A 21,616-nucleotide genomic window follows, 5' to 3' on the forward strand; every position below is an offset into this window, starting at 1 on the left:
GTCCCGGTTGCCCCTCTTCCAGGCCAGCTCTCTGCTGTGGCCAGGGAGTGCAGTGGAGGATGGCCCAAGTCCTTGGGCCCTGCACCCCATGGGAGACCAGGAGAAGCACCTGGCTCCTGGCTTCGGATCAGCGCGGTGCACCGGCTGCAGCACGCCGGCCGCGGCGGCCATTGGAGGGTGAACCAACGGTAAAGGAAGACCTTTCTCTCTGTCTCTCTCTCTCACTGTCCACTCTGCCTGTTTAAAAAAAAAAAAAAAAGACAGTCTTCTTCCCCCAGACCACGGCCGCTCAGTCCAATGATCAGGGGCTTCCTGGGCTGGACAAAGTCCCGGGGCATCTCCAAGGCAACCAGCAGCCCTGGGACCAACTCACCCCACAAGCCAAAGCCCACGACCTTTTTCTAACCATCACTGGAACACCAACCTCAAAGCCCCTCCCAGCGGCTCCATCACCCCCACCCACCCAGGGACAAAGCAAACCAGGGCTTTCCATTTCCATAACAAAGTTCCTCTTTGCTCGCACACACCCAGGCTTTTGCTGCTGTGCAGGTGATAAGTCAGCATGGCCATTTCTCCATACTGGTTTTTCTGGACATTTCCTGAGGGCTCAGTGGCAGATATTGGCCCAGGGACACGGTGGATACAGTCCCACAGGGGCCAGCTCCCTTGATTTCTAACAGGAGTCAGGCATGCATGGGGTGGGGGTGGGGTGAGGGGCAGGTGCACAGCCCCACAGCTGAAGGGAGAAGGAGTCCCCGGGGAAGGACAAGGACCTCGGCACAAGTTCATCTTCGGACCTGGAACGATGGCAACCATCATTTATCTCTGAGGAAGGCAAAGCCGAGCCGCTGACACACGAACTTGTGCCTGCTTCACAACAACCCTAAGAGGCTGTGCCCATTTTACAGATAAGGAAACCGAGACCCAGGCCCAGCTGTTTGCTCCGGGTCACAGTTATGCCTCCTGGCCTTGAACAAACAGAGAAGCTGCCTGCTTTCTAGGAGGCTTGGATTCCCCTGCGGCCTACCCTCAAACTCTGGTCCTCCAGAAACTGGGCCATCCACAAAGTCTAGGATTTCCGAGGGAGGGAGGCAGAGCAAGTCTGCAAGGCCAAAGACTCGGGGAGGAGAGGGGACTGGCCAGATTGAAGGTCAGCTACCACTTAGCACCAAACAAAATCTCACACCTGTCAACTTCTTTAGCCAAAGTCCTCCAAAGGATAAAAAACACAACCGCCCCCAACCCCCAGCCATTCCACTTCTGATCCGGCTCCCCACTAATGTGCCTGGGAAAGCAGCAGAGGATGGCCCAGATCTTTGGGCCCCTGCACCCACGTGGGAGACCTGGATGAAGGCTCCTGGCTTCATCCTGGCCCAGCCCTCACCAGTGCGGGCAGTTGGGGAGTGAACCAGTGGATGGAAGACCTCCAACTCTGCCTTTCAAAGAAATGAATAAAATCTCAAGCACACACATATACAACTGGATTTCTTGGATGACCATCTTAAGCTAAACAAACAGGGGACACCCCCCACGAGACTCATTCGCCACCGACGGCCAGTTGCCACTGATAAAACAGATCCGGGCACGGAACGCCACATAGGGCCACCTGCCCTCCCTCTTCCTTTTACTCGGCATAAAATGGACACCAGAATTCACAGCCAGGCTCCATCAGACCTCCATGTGGGACCTGGCAGAGCTGGTCTCCCTGTGACTGACGCTGAGCTAAGCAGGACACAATCCACAGGTCTGCCTCTGTCTGCGAACAAGAACCCACGTGCAGACAGCTCCCAACACACCCAGACCGGGAACCCGAAACCAGCGTGCTGCTCCCAACCCGGCAGCAAACTACAACCTGGCTACCTTCAAGACGACAGACGTGGCCAAGGGCACGCGGCTGCCTCAACCCAAACGACACCCCCCCCCCCCCAAAAAAAAACACGGCCTGCCAGCAGGGTCCTGAGAGCAGCCTTGCCCCACCCCCCGCAGCCTACAGGAAATAGTACTTCTGGGTGCCAACCACCCGCTCCTAAGAGCCAAGCGTGGTCTCCCCGGTTCCTAAGCAAAAGGGGACGAACGACCAAGTCCAGATTTGGCCTGCTGGGTTTACCAACAATCGAGACAGCCGGACGCCCCAAGTGCCCCCTCCTGGAGCAGAGGAACAAATCGCATTAGAGGGACACGGAAGCTCCAAGCGCTGGGGCTTGAGCCACAGCAAGTGGACTGAAAGGACCCAGCGGCTCGGGTCTGCAGAGAAACCCGCCTGGGGGGAGTCAAACCCAGGGGTCTGGGCGGCGCGTGCTGGGCTCCCCCCGGCTGCACCCTGACCCCGAGGCAGCCCCCTTCTTCCCTCACTTTCCCCCTGTTGCCCTGAACTTCCCGGGAGCAGTATGTAAGCAGAGACAGAAAACGATGACAACATGAAACCTCAGGGGAGGAGGGCGATGTCAAACCCGGGGGTGACAGGCCAAGCCCCAGCCCGCTCGGTGGGAAGTCCTTGTCTACCGTCCCCGGCCTGGCTCACCCCTGGGGTGTTCTGCTCAAAGGGGAGACCCTCACCCACAAAAGAGATGGGCGAGCAGAGGCAGGGGACACCCCCTTTAACTGCCCCATCTCCAGCGTCCCCCCCCCCGGTCCTGGGAAGGTGACTTTGTAACCCCCAGTCTCCTGGAAGGGAACCCTAAAACACACAAGCCTCCTTCCCGCCCAGGCCCCGGCCCCAAATAGGGCTCACGCCTGCCCGCACCCCCACCCCGAACCGAGTCGCCCAAGTTTCCTCCCCCGGCCCCCCAGGCCGGCTGCAGGGCGCGGGCCCGGCGCTCGCCCTCGCCAGCCGGCCTCGCTCGCAGCCCGCCGGCCTCCCTCCGCCCGCCGGCCCCACGCGGCCGCCCTGCACGTACCCAGAAGGGGTCCGAGCCCTCGGCGCTGCAGAAGCTCCGGAGCGCCATGCGGCCGGCGCGGGCGGCGGGCGGCGGGCTCGGGGCGGCGGGCGGACGGGCCCGGCGCTGGCGGCGGCGGCGGGAAGGCGGGCGGCGGCGGCGGCGGCGGAGGGAGCCGGAGCCGGAGCCGCAACGCCGCCTGGTTGGCCCGCGCGTCACGGGGATGCGGCGGCCCCGCCCCGCCCCGCCCGGGCGCCCGGCTCACCTCGCGCGGCCCGGCGTGGGCAGCGCGGACGGCGCGGGGACCCTCGGCGCTGCCGGGCGCGCTGGGGCGGCTGGGAGCCACGTGTGCGGCCCCCGGCCCCCGGGGGGCTGGGAGTCCTGTCTGGCCCCTCGCCGTGCGTGCCCAGCGGAGAACAGGCCCTCTGGGGGCGTGCGCCGACCCTCGCCGCTCACCCCATGGAAGCGAAGCAGGTGCAGCGCCTTTCCTGGGGTCACCTGGCCGGCAACTGCGTGGGGGGGCTGGGATTTGTACCCAAACGTGGCAGAGAAGTGGGGAGACTCTGCACAGGGAGGCACTGAGGCTCAGAGAGGTGAAGCCACGTGGCCAAGGTCACACAGGACGCAGTGCACATGGGATTCCGCCCGAAGCCACTCCAAACACCTGCTGACCCCCCCTGCGCTCAGAGCACCTGCGCCTCTCCTGGGCCCTCTTTGAGCACCACGCGGGAAAGGGCTGGTTGTTGATCCTCAGCTCAGCAGCGAAGGGGCAGAAGCTGAGAAGCATGGTGTAGTCAAAGCCCTTCTCAGCCACGAGCATGAACAGGTGTGGTTCCTCACGGCAGCCCCCCCCCCCCCAGGTAAGTGATGGTGTTATCCCCGTGTGGCGGATGCACTGTACGGCTTGGAGAGGCAGAGCCGTTTGTCAGGGTTTGGTTAGATGGGAGGGGGCTGAGCCAGACTTTGAACCCAGGGAGGCTGCATGGGGAGGGGGGTCTCAGGAAGCCCCGTGACGCCAATGCCAGTATGTCATTGCGTCAGGATTGTTCAGTACACAGGCAGCCAGAGACACGCCCAGGCCTGGGGCCGAGTCCTGAGCGTCTCCCAGGGCCATCTGGAATATTTATAACTTTATTCCCAGGCCATACACAACGATCAACTTAGAACAGCCCGCTGCAGGTGTATTGAATTTTTGAGTCCCCCTTGCCCGGACCAGACCAAGTGGTGGGGCTGCTCTGCCCGGACCCCTGCTGCCCTGCCACCCCTCTTCCTCAATCCCCTCCTGATGTCCGGTGCCCTACACAAAACCGTACCAGTGACAACAGGACCAGGGTCTGCATCCTAGTCTCTCTCACACACGCAGGGCTAGGATTTTCTGTGGTTTTGTCTCCTGGGCCCAGGTCCCCCTAAGGCTGAGTGGGCTTAGCAGGTATTTACTGAGTAAATGTCAGGGTCTTGCCAGCAGCAAGACAACATCGTTGTTCTTATAGAACTTAAAGAGTATTTTGGAAAGTGTGTTTACGGTAGGGCAGCTGATAACAAGTAATGGCATAGAGAAAAGGGTAAAACAAAATAAAGATACAGAAGTTTAAAAACAGGGGCCGTCTTGCAACACCGCAGGCTAAGCCTCCACTTGTGACCCTGGCATCCCGTATCTGTGTGCAGGTCCAAGGCCAGCTGCTCCTCTTGAAATCCAGCTCCCTGCTGATGCACCTGGGAAGGCCACAGAAGATGGCCCAGCCTGGGCCTCTGCCACCCACCTGGGACCCAGAAGACGTGTCTTCGGCCTGGCCCAGGCCTGGCTGTTGTTGCCATTTGGGGAGTGAACCTGCAGATAGAAGATACCTCTCTGTCCCTATCTTTCTCTCTGAACATCTCTGTTGTTCTGCCTTTCAAATAAATAATATTTTTAAAAGTAAAATTAAAAAGTAAAGATACAAAATAACTGTGGTAAGACCTAGGAAGAAAAAAAAAAGGAGCCTAAGGATCTAAAGGAATCCCGGCCTGCTGGGGGTGAAATTCATGGAAGGCTTCCTGGAGGAAGGGGATTCTAAGCTGAGCCATAAGCAGTGAGTCTGAGTTGAAGGCCTGCTTTGTGTTACAGACAGAAGAAAGCATTTTCTGGGGGCCGGCGCCGTGGCACAGTAGGTTAATCCTCTGTCTGCAGAGCCGGCCTCCCATTTGGGCGCTGGTTTTGGTCCAGCTGCTCTTCCTCCAGTCCAGCTCTCTGCTGTAGCTTGGGAAAGCAGTAGAAGATGGCCCAAGTTCTTGGGCCCCTGCACCCATGTGGGAGACCTGGAAGAAGCTCCTGGCTCCTGGCTCCTGGCTCCTGGCTCCTGGCTTCGGATCGGCGCATCGCCAAGCCATCATGGCCATTTGGGGAGTGAACCAACAAAGGAAGACCTTTCTCTCTCTTCAAATAAATAAAATCTTAAAAAAAAAAATTTTTTTTTCTGGAAAACCCAAAGCCGAGAGAGTCCTTGGAGTATATTGAAGATGGCCCAGGTGGCAGGAATCCAGAGAGAAAAGCACTCAGGGTAGGTGGGCAAGGCCAGAGCAGACAGGATGTTGTTGGTCAGGAAAGGGATACTGGGGAGCCACTGATGGTTCTAGGTAGGACAAGAGACAAAGTCAGATTTCTTTCTTTTTTTTTTTTTTAAGATTTATTTTATTTATTTGAAAGACAAAGTTATAGAAAGACGGGGAAAGATAGAAAGAGATCTTTTTCCATCCACTGGTACACTCCCCCAAATATCTGCAAAGGCCAGAGCTGAGCCAGGCTGAAGCCAAGAGCCAGGAACTGTTAAGGGTTCAGGGGCCCAAGCAGTTGAGCCATCTTCCACTGCTTTTCCAGGCCATTAGCAGAGAGCAGGATCAGAAGTGCAGCAGCCAGGACTCAAACCAGTGCCCATATGGGATGCCGGTGCTGCAGGCAACAGCTTAGGTTAAGCCACGACGCCGGTCTCAGTATTTTCCATTTTTATTCTCTTTGTTCATTCATTGTTTCAACAGATACTTACTAGCAAACATGAAAAGGTCTCCAAGATCATTAGTCATCAAGGAAACACAGATAAAATGTGTTAGGGATAAAACTTCGGCGATTTCTGCTAAAGCTAAACATGCAATTACACGGTGACACAGCACTTCCTCTCCACTCCAGGAGACAGGAATGCGAGGTCCACCAAAAGGCATCTCCAAAAAAACCATTCTTAACAGCGACAGTAGGTCCCATCTTACAACACAGAGTGAGGGGAGACAGAAGCCAGACAAAAAGGACACACTTTTCATGATCGAGTGTGGCCTCCCCAGCCAGAGGGGAAGCCTCAAGCCGCCACCTCTCACCTGGCTCCCTGCACCTGCCTTCGGGTACAGGAGTACTTCAAGAAGTTCATGGGGGAAAAAAAAGTGCTTTGTTGCCCCAAATTTTGAAATCCTGCATAGTTTTCTCATACTACACACTTTCCGTGGACTCGAAGCGCCCTCATGTTTGAAAAACCATGTAACTACCACCAGGTCAAGTTCAAGAACATTTTTACCACCCCAGCAGATTCTCCCAGGCCCCTTGCTAGGCAGCACCTGCAGTGATAACCGTTGCTCTAACTTTGAGCCACATATATTAGTGTTGCCTGTTCTTAAACTTCATATACAAGGATACTGCAAAAAAAAAGTATGTGGAAAGTGGACGTCTGGTATAGCAGTGAGAATACTGCCTAGGTTCAAATCTTGACTTCGCTCCTGTTTCCAGCTCCCCACTAATGCACTCCTTGGGAGGCAGTGGGTGATAGTTCAAGTACTTGGATCCCTGCCACCCACATGGAGACCTGGATTAGATTCCTTGCTCCCTCCCAGCTTTTCCCTGGCCCAGCACCAGTCATTGCAGGCTTTCAGGGAGTGAACCAGCGGATGGAACTCTCTCTGTCTCTCAAACAGATAACAATAATGATGTTTATTCTGGTGCAAATATTTCAAAATCAATGCTTAATTTTTTCATAATCTGATTCCATGAACTTTCTGAAGACCCTGTCCCATTGCATGTTACAAATGTAGCAGTGGAGGCCAGCGCTGTGGCACAGCGGGTTAATGCCCTGGCCTGAAGCGCCGGCATCCCATATGGGCACTGGTTCTAGTCCCAGCTGCTCCTCTTCTGATCCAGCTCTCTGCTATGGCCTGGGAAAGCGGTAGAAGATGATCCAAGTCCTTGGGCCCCTGCACCCACGTGGGAGACCTGGAAGAAGCTCCTGGCTCCTGGCTTTGGATTGGCACAGCTCCAGCCAGTGTAGCCAATTGGGGAGTGAACCATCTGATGGAAAACCTCTCTCTCACTCTGCCTCTCCTCTCTGTGTAACTCTGACTTTCAAATAAATAAACAAATCTTTTAAAAAAAACAAATGCAGCAGTGACCAATACAAAGACCCCCGTGTGGTCCTGAGAAGGAAGCAGGCCAGACCACTTAGCCTCCGTTTTCTGAAAGCAGAAACCGGGCGCCAGAACAGATGAGGTCTCCTGCCTCTGTCAGGATTCCTTGGCCGGGACGTGGTGAAGGCCCCGCTGGGCTCTGTGCTTAGCCGGCAAGCCTCTCGTGCAATGCCCCCAGCTCAGACGCAGACCACTCCCCGTCCCTACTCTGGAGCCTCCTTCCTCCCCACCTGGCGCTCCTGTCCAATATCAAATACCCTTAGAGCATGCAGCTCAGGGCTCCCCGCCACGCCCACCCAGCCTCAAACACAGTCATCCGGGATGAAAATGCAGGCTTTGCATGGCAGCTGTGGGAGCCTGGTGGACTGGGATGAAGAAGGAAGCCAGAGAGAGCCTTTTGGTCTTTTTTTTCCTGTGGTCATAGCACTCGCTTTCTCTTCATTTCTTTGGCAGTACTTCCCGCTGTAGTCATTCATTTATTTCTTAGCTCCATACACCTCCCCAGTCACGTTGGAAGCATCCAGCTGCTGCTGTCTCTGAGCTGGCCCCCTGTACCTGCTGTCTCCTGGGTCCCCTTCATCCCACCTCAACCCTCACTGCACGTAAAACTCAGAGCAGCCAGAGTAAAGCGCGAATGCCATCCCCTGCCTCAGGTTTCCAGGGCCCCTTCCCCGCCCAGTGTTCTTGCTGTAAAATCCTACAGGAAGTGATTTAGCACTTCCATTTCCGGGCATGTATGCAGGACACAGAGCAGGGACTGAAACTGATATGTATTTTTTTTATTATTTTATTTATTTGAGAGGTAGAGTTAGAGACGGGGAGAGAGAAGTCTTCCATCTGTTGGTTCACTCCCCAAATGACCGCAACACCCAGAGCTGGGCCGATCCGAAGCCAGGAGCACAGCTATCTGTTCCAGGGGCCGGCATTGTGGCACAGTGGGGTAAGCCTCTGCCTGCAGTGCCGGCATTCCCACATGGGTGCTGGTTGAATTCCCAGCTGGTCTGTTTCTCATCCAGCGCCCTGCGAACAAGCCTGGGAAAGCAGTAGAAGATGGCTCAAGGGCTTGGGCCCCTGCACCCACGTGGGAGACCTGGAAGAAGCTGCTGGCTCCTGGCTTCAGATTAGCCCAGCTCCAGCCTTTGGAGCCTTTTGGGGAATGAACCAGTGGATGGCAAACTCCCTCTCTCTCTCTCCCTCTCTCTGTAACTCTGCCTTTCAAATAAATAAATAAATCTTTAAAAAAAATCTCCTTCTTTATTATGAATTTTTTATTTATATAAAAGACAAAAAAATAGAGCCTTCGCAACTGCTAGTTTACTCCCTAAAGACTTACAGTGTCTCAGACTGGGCCAGACCTAGGCTGGGAGCCAGGAATTCAATCCAGGTCTTCCATACGGGTGGCAGGAACCCAGTGACTGGAGCCAGAGTCAGGAGCCAGGGTTGGGCATCAAACCCAGGTCCTCTGTTGTAAGACGCTGGCATTGAACTGCTAAGCTTCACACCTGCCCATTCTTGGATTTCTTCCTAGCACTGAACACTGTCTGAAGTTGTTTGATTTGCCTATCTCTCCTCCTAGAATGATTTATTTACCTTCATAAATTCAATCAACAAAGCTTGACTATCAGGCAGTATTCTGGACAAAAGTTGGTAAACCATGTCCAACCGCCTCTGTTTGTAAATAACAGTTTTATTGGCCCAGGGCCATGTCCATCCTTTTTTTTTTTTTTCTTATGAATAGTTTCATGTTACAGCAAGAGAGCTCAGGAGGTGCTGCAGAGACCAGGTGTCTTGCAAAAGCTAAAAGATTTACGATTTGACTCTTTACAGAGAAATCTGCCAACTCCTGGTCTAGTTGCTATGGGCACATCAAGTAAATCACACCAAAGTCCTCCCATCACAGCACTGCTGTCCTAGTGGGAAAGAGAAAGAACTTGCGTGTTTACAAGGTAAACATACATGCTTTTGAGTATCTATGGTGTGAGATAATTAAATGTGAAAAAGGAAAGACAAGGGATATGATGTATGAGAGAAAGATATTTTACGTTTTTATTTGTTATTATTTGAAAGACTTAGAGACAGAGCTTTCCCATTGGCTGGTTCATTCCCCTAAAGCTCACAAGAGCCAAGGCAAGGCCAGGCTGAAGCCAGGAGCCTGGAACTCCCTCCAAGTCTCCCACATAGGTAGCAGGGACCCAACTACTTAAGTCCTCAGCTCTTGCCTCCCAGGGTGCACATTAGCAAGAGTTTGGAATTGGAAACAGAGCTGGCACTTGTTCCTAGGCACTCTGATAGAACATGGGAGGTATCCCAAGCAATGTCTTAACCACCGCATAGAACACCTGCCCTTGGGGGCCTATGACAGAGCCGGGAGTGTGGGCAGTGACCTGTAAACAAAGGCGTAGAGGACACATGGTTAGGTGAGAAGGCACTCCAAGCAGAGGGCACAGCAATGTCCAGGCTGGCGCTGGAGCGGGAAGGCCGAGCGTGGGGAGCAGCGGAGAGCCTGAGGCTGCTGGAGTGTTGGGAGCGAGCGGTTGGGAGATGAGCCAGATCACTCAGGACCTCGTCGGCCATGGAGAGGGCTTTGTGGGGAGTCGCGGGAAGGCACTGAGACAGGGGGCGACATGACTTGAGCTGTGTTTTTCTTTTTTAAAGATTTATTTATTTATTTGAAAGAGTTACACAGAGAGAGGAGAGGCAGAGAGAGAGAGAGAGAGGTCTTCCATTTGATGGTTCACTCCCCAATTGGCCGCAACGACCAGAGCTGCGCCGATCCAAACTCAGGAGCCAGGAAATTCTTCCAGGTCTCTCACGTGGGTGCAGGGGCCCAAGGACCTGGGCCATCTTCTACTGCTTTCCCAGGCCATAGCAGAGAGCTGGATCGGAAGAGGAGCAGCCAAGACTAGAACCAGCACCCACATGGGATGCCGGCACTTCAGGCCAGGGCGTTAACCCGCTGTGCCACAGCGCCAACCCCTGGGCTGTGTTTTCAACTGCATCACTGGCAGCTGGGTGGAGAAAAGACTGTGGACAGGAGTGGGGGCTGTGGACAGAAGCAAGAGTGCTTGAAAAACCACTGCAGAAGTCCCCGCGGGCGTGGGTGCAGGCCAGGGTGACACGTGGAGGTGGTGAGAAACGTCTCGGTCCACTCGGAGGAACCAACAGGATCTGCCATCAGATCAGACTCGGGGTGTCTGAGAGATCCAGGCACCAAGGAGGAGTCCAGGGCTTTGGGCCTCAGCCCCCAGAAGCCTGTAGTCTCCCAAGCACCTGCCCAGCGCAAGTTCACACAACGCTCTTGTTGCAAACTTCCAGTGAATGAACGAGCGAATGAAAGGGAGAGACAGGGTTCCCAGGGCAGAAACTGAACTGCAGGGTCCCTTCCTGTCCGAGAGCTCTGCTGAGGACACGGCAGAGAGGGGCTGCGAGGGGGAGAATGGGGCAGGCGCGGGAGAAAGGGGAGGTGGTGTGGACAGGAACAGGGGTCAGGAAACTGGCAACGCGCTGAGACGGGGAGAGGTGAGAGCCCTGGGTGCAGGAAGAGGAGGCAGAACTCAGTGAGAGCAAAGATCCAGGCTGCTGCTTCCGGACGCTGGCTCCAACGCATGTTCCCCCTGGTCACCCTCTGGCTGGCTCTCCAGCCACACACAGGCTGACCTACTGTGTGCTGAGCACCACGGCAACTAAGAACCCCTACATCAAGCCACAGCTGTAGTGAGAAGGGAGACCCTGAGAGATGGAAGGGAAACACCAGAGAAAGCCACCGTATTAGACCATCCGTGGTGGGTTTCCAGGTCTTTCCTGCAGCCACAACAGGCACTGTGCCCTCACTTCGTCATTGTGCTGGTTTCCCTGAAGAGGTAGAGATTGAAAGAGCTGAAGGAACCTACCCACGCCCGTATCCCTGGAGGATAGCACGGTGGCAACTCAGCCCAGGAGCCACTATATTGTTGTTGTTGTTGTTTTTTAATTTGACAGGTAGAGTTATGGACAGTGAGAGAGAGACAGAAAGGTCTTCCTTCCATTGGTTCACTCCCCAAATGGCTGCAACGGCTTGCGCTGCACCAATCTGAAGCCAGGAGCCAGGAGCTTCTTCCTGGTTTCCCATGCGGGTGCAGGGGCCCAAGCACTGGGGCCATCCTCCACTGCCTTCCCAGGCTACAGCAGAGAGCTGGACTGGAAGAGGAGCAACTGGGACTAGAACCCAGCGCCCATATGGGATGCCGGCGCCGCAGGTGGAGGATTAACCAAGTGAGCCACAGCTCCGGCCCCACCACTATGCTTTTCTCTGGTCAGAAGCTCTGAGAGTTTGTGATTGCCTTGGCGGGACCAAATTCCTGAAAGCCACAAGAAGGGCTGGAACGCTGCAACCAGCAGCCTTCCAACAGGGCTTCTGCATGTCCACAGGACAGGTGCAATGATGGCGCTCTGGTTTGCTTTTGTTGAACTCTATTGTAAGCACCTTGAAACATACAGAAAGGTGGAGGCTGAGTGTTGTGGTGCTGCGGGGTTAGCCCCTCTTGGGCACGCACACCCCATACCCGAGGGCCTGGATTGAGTCCCCATTACCCAGCTTCCTGCTAATGCACCTGGGAGGTAGCAGATGGCGGCTCTGCCACACACACTGGGGACCTGGCCCAGCCCCAGCTGTTGCAGGCATGTGGGGAGTGAAGCAGATGGAAGGTCTTTCTCTGCCTCTCCTCTCTTTTGTAACTCTGACTTGCAAATAAATAAATAAATCTTTTTTAAAAATAAAAGTATTGTTTTTAAAACCATTTCCAAGTAATTAGACTTCATGCTGCTTTGTGCAAAGATAATTCAGTAGGCACCACACCAGCATCACACCTCACCAAGTTCCGGAAGGTCACCTAATGCCCAATTCACATTCAGATTTCCCTATTCCACCAAAATATACTTTTGGTACCGTTTATGGCTTTCAAAGAAGGCCTGGGAGCCAGCACTGTGGCATAGCAGGTAGAGCCGCCGCCTGCAGTGCCAGCATGCTATATGGGCGCCAGTTCACATCCTGGCTGCCCCACTTCCAATCCAGCTCTCTGCTAGGGCCTGGGAAAGCAGCAGAGGATGACCCAGGTCCTTGGGCCCCTGCACCCACGTGGGAGACCCGGAAGAAGCTCCTAGCTCCTGGCTTCGGATTGGCGCAGCTCCAGCTGTTGTGGCCAACTGGGGAATGAACCAGCGGATAGAAGACCTCTCTGCCTCTCCTTCTCTCTCTGTGTAACTCTGACTTTCAAATAAATAAATCTTAAAAAAAAAAAAAAAAAAAAAAAAAGACTGAATTTTTCGTAGCCCCACTCCAAAAGGCCAGCAGGGACAGACCTGTAGTCACATGAACATTGTAGCAGGTGAGGGCACAGTGATGCCGCTCCGGGACACCTTAGCAAACAAAGGAAAAACCAAGTCATTACAGGATTTAGGGGCGGGTCAAGTTCAAGTGCCATTTGTGTTCTAGTTTATTTATTTGCCAGGTTAAGAAAGAGAAATAAAGAGACCCCCCATCTGCTGGTTCACTCCTCAAATGCCTTCAAGCACCCGGGGACCAGAGCCAAAGCAGGAAGCCAGCAACTCAATCCAGGTCTCCCACGCGGGTGGCAGGAACCCCCTCACTTGAGCCATCCCTGCTGCTTCTCAGGGTCTGCATGAACAGCAAGCCGGCGTCAGGAGCAGAGCTGGGGCTCTAACCCAGGCGCTCTAACAGGAGACGATGCAGGTGTCTTGGTTGGCACCTACACTGCTAGGCCCAGGGCCTAGTTTGGGTGCAGCAGGTGAAGTTCATGCGTGCCATGTCCGTCTCCCATATCTGAGAGCCAGTTCCAGCCCCGGCGGCTCTGCTTGTGATTCCTCCCTGCTAATGTGCCTGGGGAGGCAGCAGAGGACCCCTGCCACCCACATGGGAGACCTGGGTGGAGCACCAGGCCCCTGGCTTTGGCCTGGCCCAGCCCTGGCTGCTGAGACCATTTAAGGAGTGAACCAATGGATTAAAAAATCTCACCCTCCCACCCTGCTTCACCATCACTCTGCCTTTCAAATAAACAAATGAACTGCTAGGCCAAACGCCCACCCACTCACTACGTAAAATTTAAATGAAGCAGAGTCAAGGGTTTGGGTCAACTCAAACCAAAGCAGCGCTGCAAACAAAGTGGCCGAAGTCAAAATGAAGGGCAAGGTTTCAAAGAACCCAGTGTGCTGTTGCCGTGGAGACTACAAAGTTACCAAGTGTGGACTGTTTCACCCCGGAAGCCCGTGTCTGAAGCTCTCTACGTGGGTGGGACGTCCACGTGGCTTAGATCCACCCCCCAACCCCTTCCCCATGCCCTAGAAGGTATTTAACCTGTGCTGATAGAGGCTCAAGCTGCACATGTTCTGACCGCCTGTAATTCAGGGGCATAGTGTTTCTCAGCACTGTGACACTTGCGGTTGTAGAATGTCCTGGCGAGAACTCTCACTTCCTGTTCCCTTTATCTCTGTCTGGGATCCCAGCCTGAAGAACTGGCCTCGTCCAGTCCCATGTTTCTTTCCTCACAAAGGCCATGCACGGCATTTGGTTGCATTTGGTTGTTTTAATCTAGAATAATCTCCTGCCTTGTCTTTCCTTCCTTTTTTTTTTTAAGATGTTGTCTTACTGAAGAGACCGAGTCAGTTACCCACAGAACGTCCTACATTCTGGCTTCTTCTGTTTTTCTTCACTGGACTGGTTTACTTTGTTCCTGTATTTGCAGAGTGTTTTCTGTAGGCTTTAGCTCTAAAAACTTGATTGGATTCAGGTGAGTAAGCATTCTTCCAGAAAAGGTGTGTCTGACAAGGACTTTTTTTTTTTCTTTTTGTAAAAATGTTATTTATTTGAAAGGCAGAGTGAGAGAGATGAAGAGAGAGAGAGAGAGAGAGATATCTTCCGTCCACTGGGCCACTGCCTGAAATGACCACAATGGCCAGGACCGGGCCAGGCAGAAGCCAGGAGCCAGGAGCTCCATTAGGGTCTCCCCATGGCTGGCAGGGGTCCTAACGAGTCAGCCATCCTCTGCTGCTTTCCCAAGCACATTAGCAGGGAGCTGGATCAGAAGCAGAGCAGCCCAGCCAGGACTTGAACCGGTGCCCATATCAGGTGCTGACATCACAGGCAGCAGCTTAACCCCCTCCTTCACCGTCACCACTGCCTCCCAGGGTCTGCGTTAGCAGGAAGCTGGAATCAGGAACCAGAGCTGGGGATGGAACCCGGGCGTTCTCATGTGGGACATGGTCATACCAACCAGTGTCTTGACTGCTAGGCCAAACAGCCACCCGAGTATTTTACTCTTTTTGGTGTTCTTGCAAATGAAATTGTCATCTCAGTTTCCATCTCGGATTGTTCGTTGCCGTGTTGGTGAGAAGTGTTCACATTATCCCAGCCAACCTCACAGAATTCAGTATGGTGGGAGAGAAGAGACCAGAAAGAACAGCACCAGTGACTTCTACAGCCTCTGAAGCGGAGGTGGCAGAATGTTTCCCCGGAAAACTGAGTAGCCCAGGAGAAAAGACATGGAGATGCTGACATTCGGAGATCTGTGTGCTAGAGCTGGGCCCCTCCCACCTCCCTGCAGGGAATCCACCCTGGAGTTGTCCAGTGTGCCTCGTTCTGGAACCCAAACCGGCAGCCAAAGGCCTTGGACATCCAGGAAATGCTTTTAATGTGAACCTCAGGCCATCAGGGAAGAGAGAATTGGAGAGACAGTCTCGCAGGGGAAGGAAACAACCTTCCACAAGCTGCGTGTCTTAGGGAAGTCACAGATGATTCAGCGTTTGTGGAACAAAAACAGGACACCTTTTAACACAAGAAATTATGAAGCAAAATATGTGGGATGAAGGCTGGGGTGGGGAAGAAGTACATGAAGAAATCTTCCAGAGAAAATATTAGGAGATCACACAAAAAAAGTCAGACATCTAAATAATAACAATTTCAGAAAAATCAAACTGAGAAAAGAAAATTATCAGAGAAATTCCAGAACAGATAGATATGATCATTGCTTTAGAAATGTATACAGAGGTATTTAAAGTAATAGGTTGTGGTCTCTAAGATTTCCTTTTGACTATTTCAGAAAATCACAACAAGACGTCATTGTAGACATCCTAGAAATGTACAATATAAAAAGACAACATGAAAAACAGAAGTGGGTCACAGCAATTAGACCAGAGAAATAAATGAATTGGAAAGGAGGAAGCCAAATTGTCACTGTTTGCAGATGACATTATCTTATATAAAGACTCCACCAAAAAAAGATTAGAAATAATAAGCAAATTTAGCAATGTTGCAAAATGTAAAATCAGTATACAAAAATTAGTAGCATTGTTACGCACCAATAGCGAATTATCTGAAAAAGAAATCAACACAGCTACCCCATTTCCAATACTTACCAAAAAAATTAAATGCCTAGGAATAAATTTAACCAACTATATGAAAGATTTCCACAATGAAAACTATAAAACACTGATGAAAGATATGGAAGGGGACACAAAAAAATGAAGACATTCGGAATTCATAGATAGAAGAATCATTAAAATGTGCATATTTCCCAAAGTGATGGAGAGATTCGATGCAAAATACCAATGATGGTTTTCATGGAAGTAGAAAAACCACTACTAAGATGTATGTGGAAACACAAAAGACCCAGGGTAGCCAACTCAACCTTGAGCAAAAGAATAAAGTGGGAGACATTATACTCCCTGACTTTAACATATATTACAATACTACAGTAACTGAGACAGCATGACTGGCTTTAAAGTAACGCACAGATTAATGGAGTGTGCTAGATCCTGGAAGTAAACCAACACACCCACAGTCAACTGGTCTTTGACAAGGTGCCAGGAACACACACTGGAAAAATCTTCTGCAGCTCAATTCACAATAGCTAAGATAGGCAATCAACCCAAATGTCTGTCAACTGAAGACTGTATAAAGAAATTATGGGTAAATCTTAAAAAAAAAAAAAAAAATGGGGGGGGGGCGGATGTTGCTGTGGCTTAGCGGGTAAAGCCACCGCCTGCAGTGCCAGCATCCCATATGGGCAACGGTTCGAGTCACGGCTGCACCACTTCCAATCTCTGCTGTGGTCTAGGAAGGCAGTGGAAGATGGCCCAAGTCCTTGGGCCCCTGTACGCACATGAAAGACCTGGATGAAGCTCCTGGCTCCTGACTTCGGATCGGCACAGCTCCAACCATTGCGGCTAGTTGGGGAGTGAACCAGCAGATGGAAGACCTCTCTCTCTCTCTCTCTCTCTGCCTCTCCTTCTCTCTGTATAACTCTGACTTTCAAATAAATAAATATTTTAAAAAGGAAATTATGGGATACATACACCAAAGAATACCACAAAGCAGTTTAAAAAATGAAATCCTGTTGTTTGCAACAAAATGAATGAAACTAGAAAACATCATAGTGAAATAAGCCAGTCCCAAAAGGACGAATACTGTATATTCTCCCTGATCTGTGGAAACTAATACAGCCCTAAAAGGTAATCTATAGAAATGAAAATGACACTTTGAGATGCGATGATTTTGAACAACCCTTGTCTTGACTGTTGAGGAATAGTTTTTGTTTTTCCACACTATTTATTGAACTCTTTACTTAGTATTGAGTTAATCTTACATGTATAAAGTTAATTGAAAATAGATCCTAGTGAAAAATAAGAATGGGAATAAGAGAGGGGGAGGAAAGAAGGGTGGGAGCGTGGGTAAGGTAGGAAGAATCACTATGTTCCTAAAGTTGTGTTTATGCAATGCATGAAATTTGTATACCTTAAATAAAAGTTTTCTGGAAAAAAATAAAATTTCTTCCAATAAAAAAAGAAAAAGGACAGTCTTAAATAAACAGTGCTGAGAAAATTAGATATCCACATACAACAGAATGAAACTAGACACACACTTTCCATCTCTTACACGCAAACATCAACTCTAAAGGGATTCAAGATGGTAGGCATTGTGGTGCAACAGGCAAGCCACTGCTTGGGGCTCCCACAGCCCTTATTTTGTACTTAGTTTGAGTCCCACCTACTCCAGCTTCCTGCTCATGCACCTGGGAGGCAGCATATGCTGACCCACATACTTGAGTTCCTGCTACCCACGTGGGAGAACCAGATGGAGCTCCTGGGTCTTGGCTTCAGCCTGGCCTAGCCCTGGCTATTGAAAGTACTTGGGGAGTGAACCAGCAGATGGCGGATATCTCACTCTCTTTCTCTCTCTCTCCCTGTCTTTACTTCTCTCTCTGTCACTCTGCCTTTCAAACAAATAAAAAGAATCTTTTTAAAAATTGATTAAAAACCTAAACATAAGACCTGAAACTTTGGAAATGATGGAAGAAAACTTAGGCAAGATTCTTCAAGACATTGGAATAGGCAAGAATTCCTTAGATCAGACCCCAAAAGGAAAAGTAGTCAAAAAGAATTTCATCAGGGACCGGCGCTGTGGCATAGCGGGTAGGGCCGCCGCCTGCGGTGCTGGAATCCCATATGGGCGCCGGTTTGAGTCCCAGCTGCTTCACTTCCGATCCAGCTCTCTGCTATGGCCTGGGAATGCAGTAGAAGATGGCCCAAGTCCTTGGGTCCCTCACCCACATGGAAGATTGGCAGAAGCTCCTGGCTCCTGGCTTCAGATTGGTGCAGCTCCGGCCGTTGCAGCCAGTTGGGGAGTGAACCAGCGGATGGAAGATCTCTCTCTCTCTCTCTCTCTCTCTCTCTCTCTCTCTCTCTCCCTGCCTCTCCTCTATGTAATTCTGGCTTTCAAGTAAAAATAAATAAATCTTTTTTAAAAAAGAACTTCATAAAGCTGGAGAACTTCTGCACAGCAAAGGAAATAATTGAGTGAAGAAACAACCTACAGAATGGGAGAAGATATTTGCAAACTAGACATCTGACCAGGAGTTAATAGCCAGAATATATAAGAGACTCAACAAACAGTATTGCAAAAAAAATTAATTTTTAAATGGACAATAGATTTAAACAGACATTTCTTAATGGAAGACATGTAAATGGCCAACAAATACGTGGAAAAATCCTCAACGTCACTAATCAGCATAGGAAATGCAAATCAAAACCATGATGAAATACCACCTCACTCCACTGCTGTCATGAAAACTAGTACAGAGGTTCCTCAAAACCTTAAAAATAGAGCTACCGTATGATCTGCCCATACCACGACTGGGTATATATCCAGAAATGAAAACAATCTGTCAGAGACATCCTCACTTCCAAATTTATTGTAGCACTACTCACAATAGCCAAAGTACAGAACCAACTGAGATGTCCATCAATGGAGGAATGGATAAATAAGGTGTGATGTGTATATATGCACAGTAGAAGGTGATTCAGCCATAAAAAGAACAAAATTCTGCTATTTGCAACAACATGGATGGTCAGTATGTTAAATGATATAAGTAGAGTCCAGCACTCATTTGTGGAATCTAAAGAACTTGACCTTGTAGAAGGTGAGAGTATGGTGGTGGCTGCAGAGGCTGAGGAATTAGAGAAGGAGGAAGGAAGGGGAAATGATTGATTACTGGGTTCTAAGTTACGGTTAGTTAGGAGGAAGGAGTTCTAGTGTTCTCTTGCAAAGTGGAGTGGCTATAGATAATGGTCGTGTACTGAATTTATGGGACCCCATAAATAGATGTAGTGTTTTATATGTCGTTAAATATATATTGGGGTTTTGCCTCTCTTGGAGCCCCTCTCCTGGCCACTCTGCCAGGAGATCTCTGACTTAAATACATCTTGCTTTTCTCTTTCCCTTAAAAAAATATTTATTTAAAGAAAAATGAAAGACTTTCCCCAGCCAGCTCCCATCCCCCTTCTCAGTATCTTGCACTCATCCTTCAAGACTCTGGCCACTGATGCGTGTTTGGGTGACCAGTTACGAGATCATCCGTCTCCGGCACAAGACTCCAGAACATGTAAAATTGGGGACAAACTTTGATGTCCCTCACATTTTATCCCTAGCACTTGACACTTTGGCACTTCGAGCATTGTAAAAGCTGGCCTTCCTCACAGCACGCTAGGTGGGGACAGTCATGTCCCCATTCTGCAGAGAGGGTGACACACACAGGGAGGGAGAGCAGCCTGCCAAAGCCAGCGTCAGGGAGAAGCAGGAGAGGACCAACTCACGACTGAGACCCGAGGCCTCATCGTTGTCACTCTCCTGCTGCCTTTAACAACACAGGCTCACGCCTGTCTGAATCTCTGTGCTGAAGTTCACACATAAGAGAGGTAAGGAGACAGAGGTGATGAAAACCAGCAAAGCCGACACGGGTTCGGGTTTGTGTTGTGTCTCCCTGGCCTCATGCTTCGCCTCCGCCTGTGTAAGCTCCCCTTTGACAACCTCTAGTGACTTTATACATAACAGCATCGCCTGCAGGTGCAGCTCCGTCCGCTCACTTCTCCGGGAGGCTGAGGCAGTGAGTCCCAGCACAGGCAGGTAAACCCACTTTGCAGGCCCACTCCCCAGTGCACCACTCTCCACTCTCTGAGCCCCTTTTTAAAAAGTTTTACAATTTTCTTGAGTCACAATGGTAGTGTGTACTGAGGGGGTACAGGGTGAGGTCTCCATCCACGTATTTAGTGTGTGCTGGGGTAATGAACATTTCCCTCTGTGTCATTTATTTTATTTTATTTTTTAATAAATGTGAATTTACAAAGTGCAACTTTTGTATTGTTGCGGCTCCCCCCCCCCCAAACCTCCCTCCCTCCCGCGGCCCTCCCCTCTCCCACTCCCTCTCCCATCCCGCCCTTCATCAAGTTTCATTTTCAATTACCTTCATATACAGAAGATCAACTTAGTATATACTAAGCAAGGATTTCAACAGGCTGCCCTCACACAACCGCAGAAGGTATAGGGTATTGTTCAATTAGTAGTGTTGTTTTTAAGTTTCATAGTAAAACACATTAAGGACAGAGATCCTACGTGGGGAGACTGTACCCAGTGACTCCTGTTGTTGATTTAGTGTCGTTATTTTATGATTGGAGCTTTGGACCGCCTTTCTTCTGTTTGCTCAGAAAATACATAATAGGCTATTGTGGATTGCGGTTACCCCGCTGTGCTGTGTAACACTAGGTACTTCTTCCTACTGTTGTTTTTTAAGATTGATTTAATTATTTGAAAGTCAGAGCTACACAGAGAGAGGGAGAGACTAGAGAGAGAGAGAGAGAGAGAGAGAGGTCTTTCATCTGCTGATTTACTACCCAGCTGACCACAACAGCCAAGGCTGGGCCTGGCTGAAGCCAGGAACCAGGAGCTTCTTCCAGATCTCCCACGTGGGTGGCAGGGACTTAAGAACCTGGACCATCTTCCGCTGCTTTTCCGGGGTGCATTAGCAGGGAGCTGGGTTGGAAGTGGAGCAGCCAGGACTCAATTGGCATCCATATGGGATGCCGGCATCATAGGCGGCAGCTTTACTGCCCTGCCACAGCGCCAGCCCCGGAACTTCTTCTTCTAACTCTGATTTGGTACCAGTTATCCAGGCCTTCTCTACCGCCTCCCCCACCCCTGCCAGCCTCTAATAATTACTAGTCCATGTTCAGAGTGAGTTTCCTTAGCTTCCACATAGCAGGAAGAACAAGTAGCATTTGTTTTTCTGGGTCTGGTTTGTTTACTTAATGACCTCCAGTTTCATGCATTTTGCTGCAAATGACAGCATTTCCTTCTTTCTGTGGCTGAATAGCATTCCATTGTGTGTGAATGTATGGCATCATACCATTGTTTTTATCCACTCCTCTGGTGGGGGATACCTTGGTGGATTGCATCCCTTGTACATAGGGCTACAACAAGTGTGGTCACACAGCTCTTTGATATAATGATTTTGGATATGTACCCAGGAGTGGGATTGCTGGATCATATGGCAGTTCTTTTTCTAGCTTTTTACGGCATCTCCATAGTGTTTTCCATAGTTGCTGTGCTAATTTACATTCCCTCCGAGAGTGGACGAGGGTTGCCTTTGCTCCACATCCTTATCAGAATTTGTTATTTTGTCTTTTGGATATTGGCCATTCTACCAGGGGCAAGGCGATCTGCCATTATGGTTTTGATTTGTGTTTCCTGATGGCTAGTGATATGGCACATTTCTCATGTGTTTGTGAGCCGTTTGTATTTCTTCTGCTGAGAAATGCCTGTTCATATCCTTTGCCCATTTCTGAACTGGACTGACTGTGACTTTATAGTTGAATTGCTTGTGTTCCTTAAGCAGCCTAGATATTGATTCGTTGTCAGATAAAGAGCTTGCGAATGCTTTCTCCCCTCTGTCTTGCCTTCCAGGCTGTTGTTTCCTTTGCTGTGCAGAGCTTTTTGGTCTGAT

At 50.6% G+C, this 21,616-nt stretch overlaps 1 protein-coding gene across 1 annotated transcript in view; it reads right to left on the reverse strand.

Annotated features, from left to right (window-relative positions):
* The window catches only part of ABCC1 (ATP binding cassette subfamily C member 1 (ABCC1 blood group)), a 132,437-nt gene extending 129,467 nt beyond the window's left edge, over nucleotides 1-2,970 (reverse strand). Inside the window, exon 1 of the mRNA XM_062179593.1 lies at nucleotides 2,898-2,970. Coding sequence (XP_062035577.1) covers nucleotides 2,898-2,945 — 48 coding nt within the window. The 5' untranslated portion in view covers nucleotides 2,946-2,970. The remainder of the gene's footprint in view (nucleotides 1-2,897) is intronic.
* Between the last annotated feature and the right edge of the window lie 18,646 nt (nucleotides 2,971-21,616).

Source organism: Lepus europaeus, chromosome 21 (genome assembly GCF_033115175.1).
Source record: "Lepus europaeus isolate LE1 chromosome 21, mLepTim1.pri, whole genome shotgun sequence".
In the NCBI taxonomy this organism is placed as follows: domain Eukaryota; kingdom Metazoa; phylum Chordata; class Mammalia; order Lagomorpha; family Leporidae; genus Lepus; species Lepus europaeus.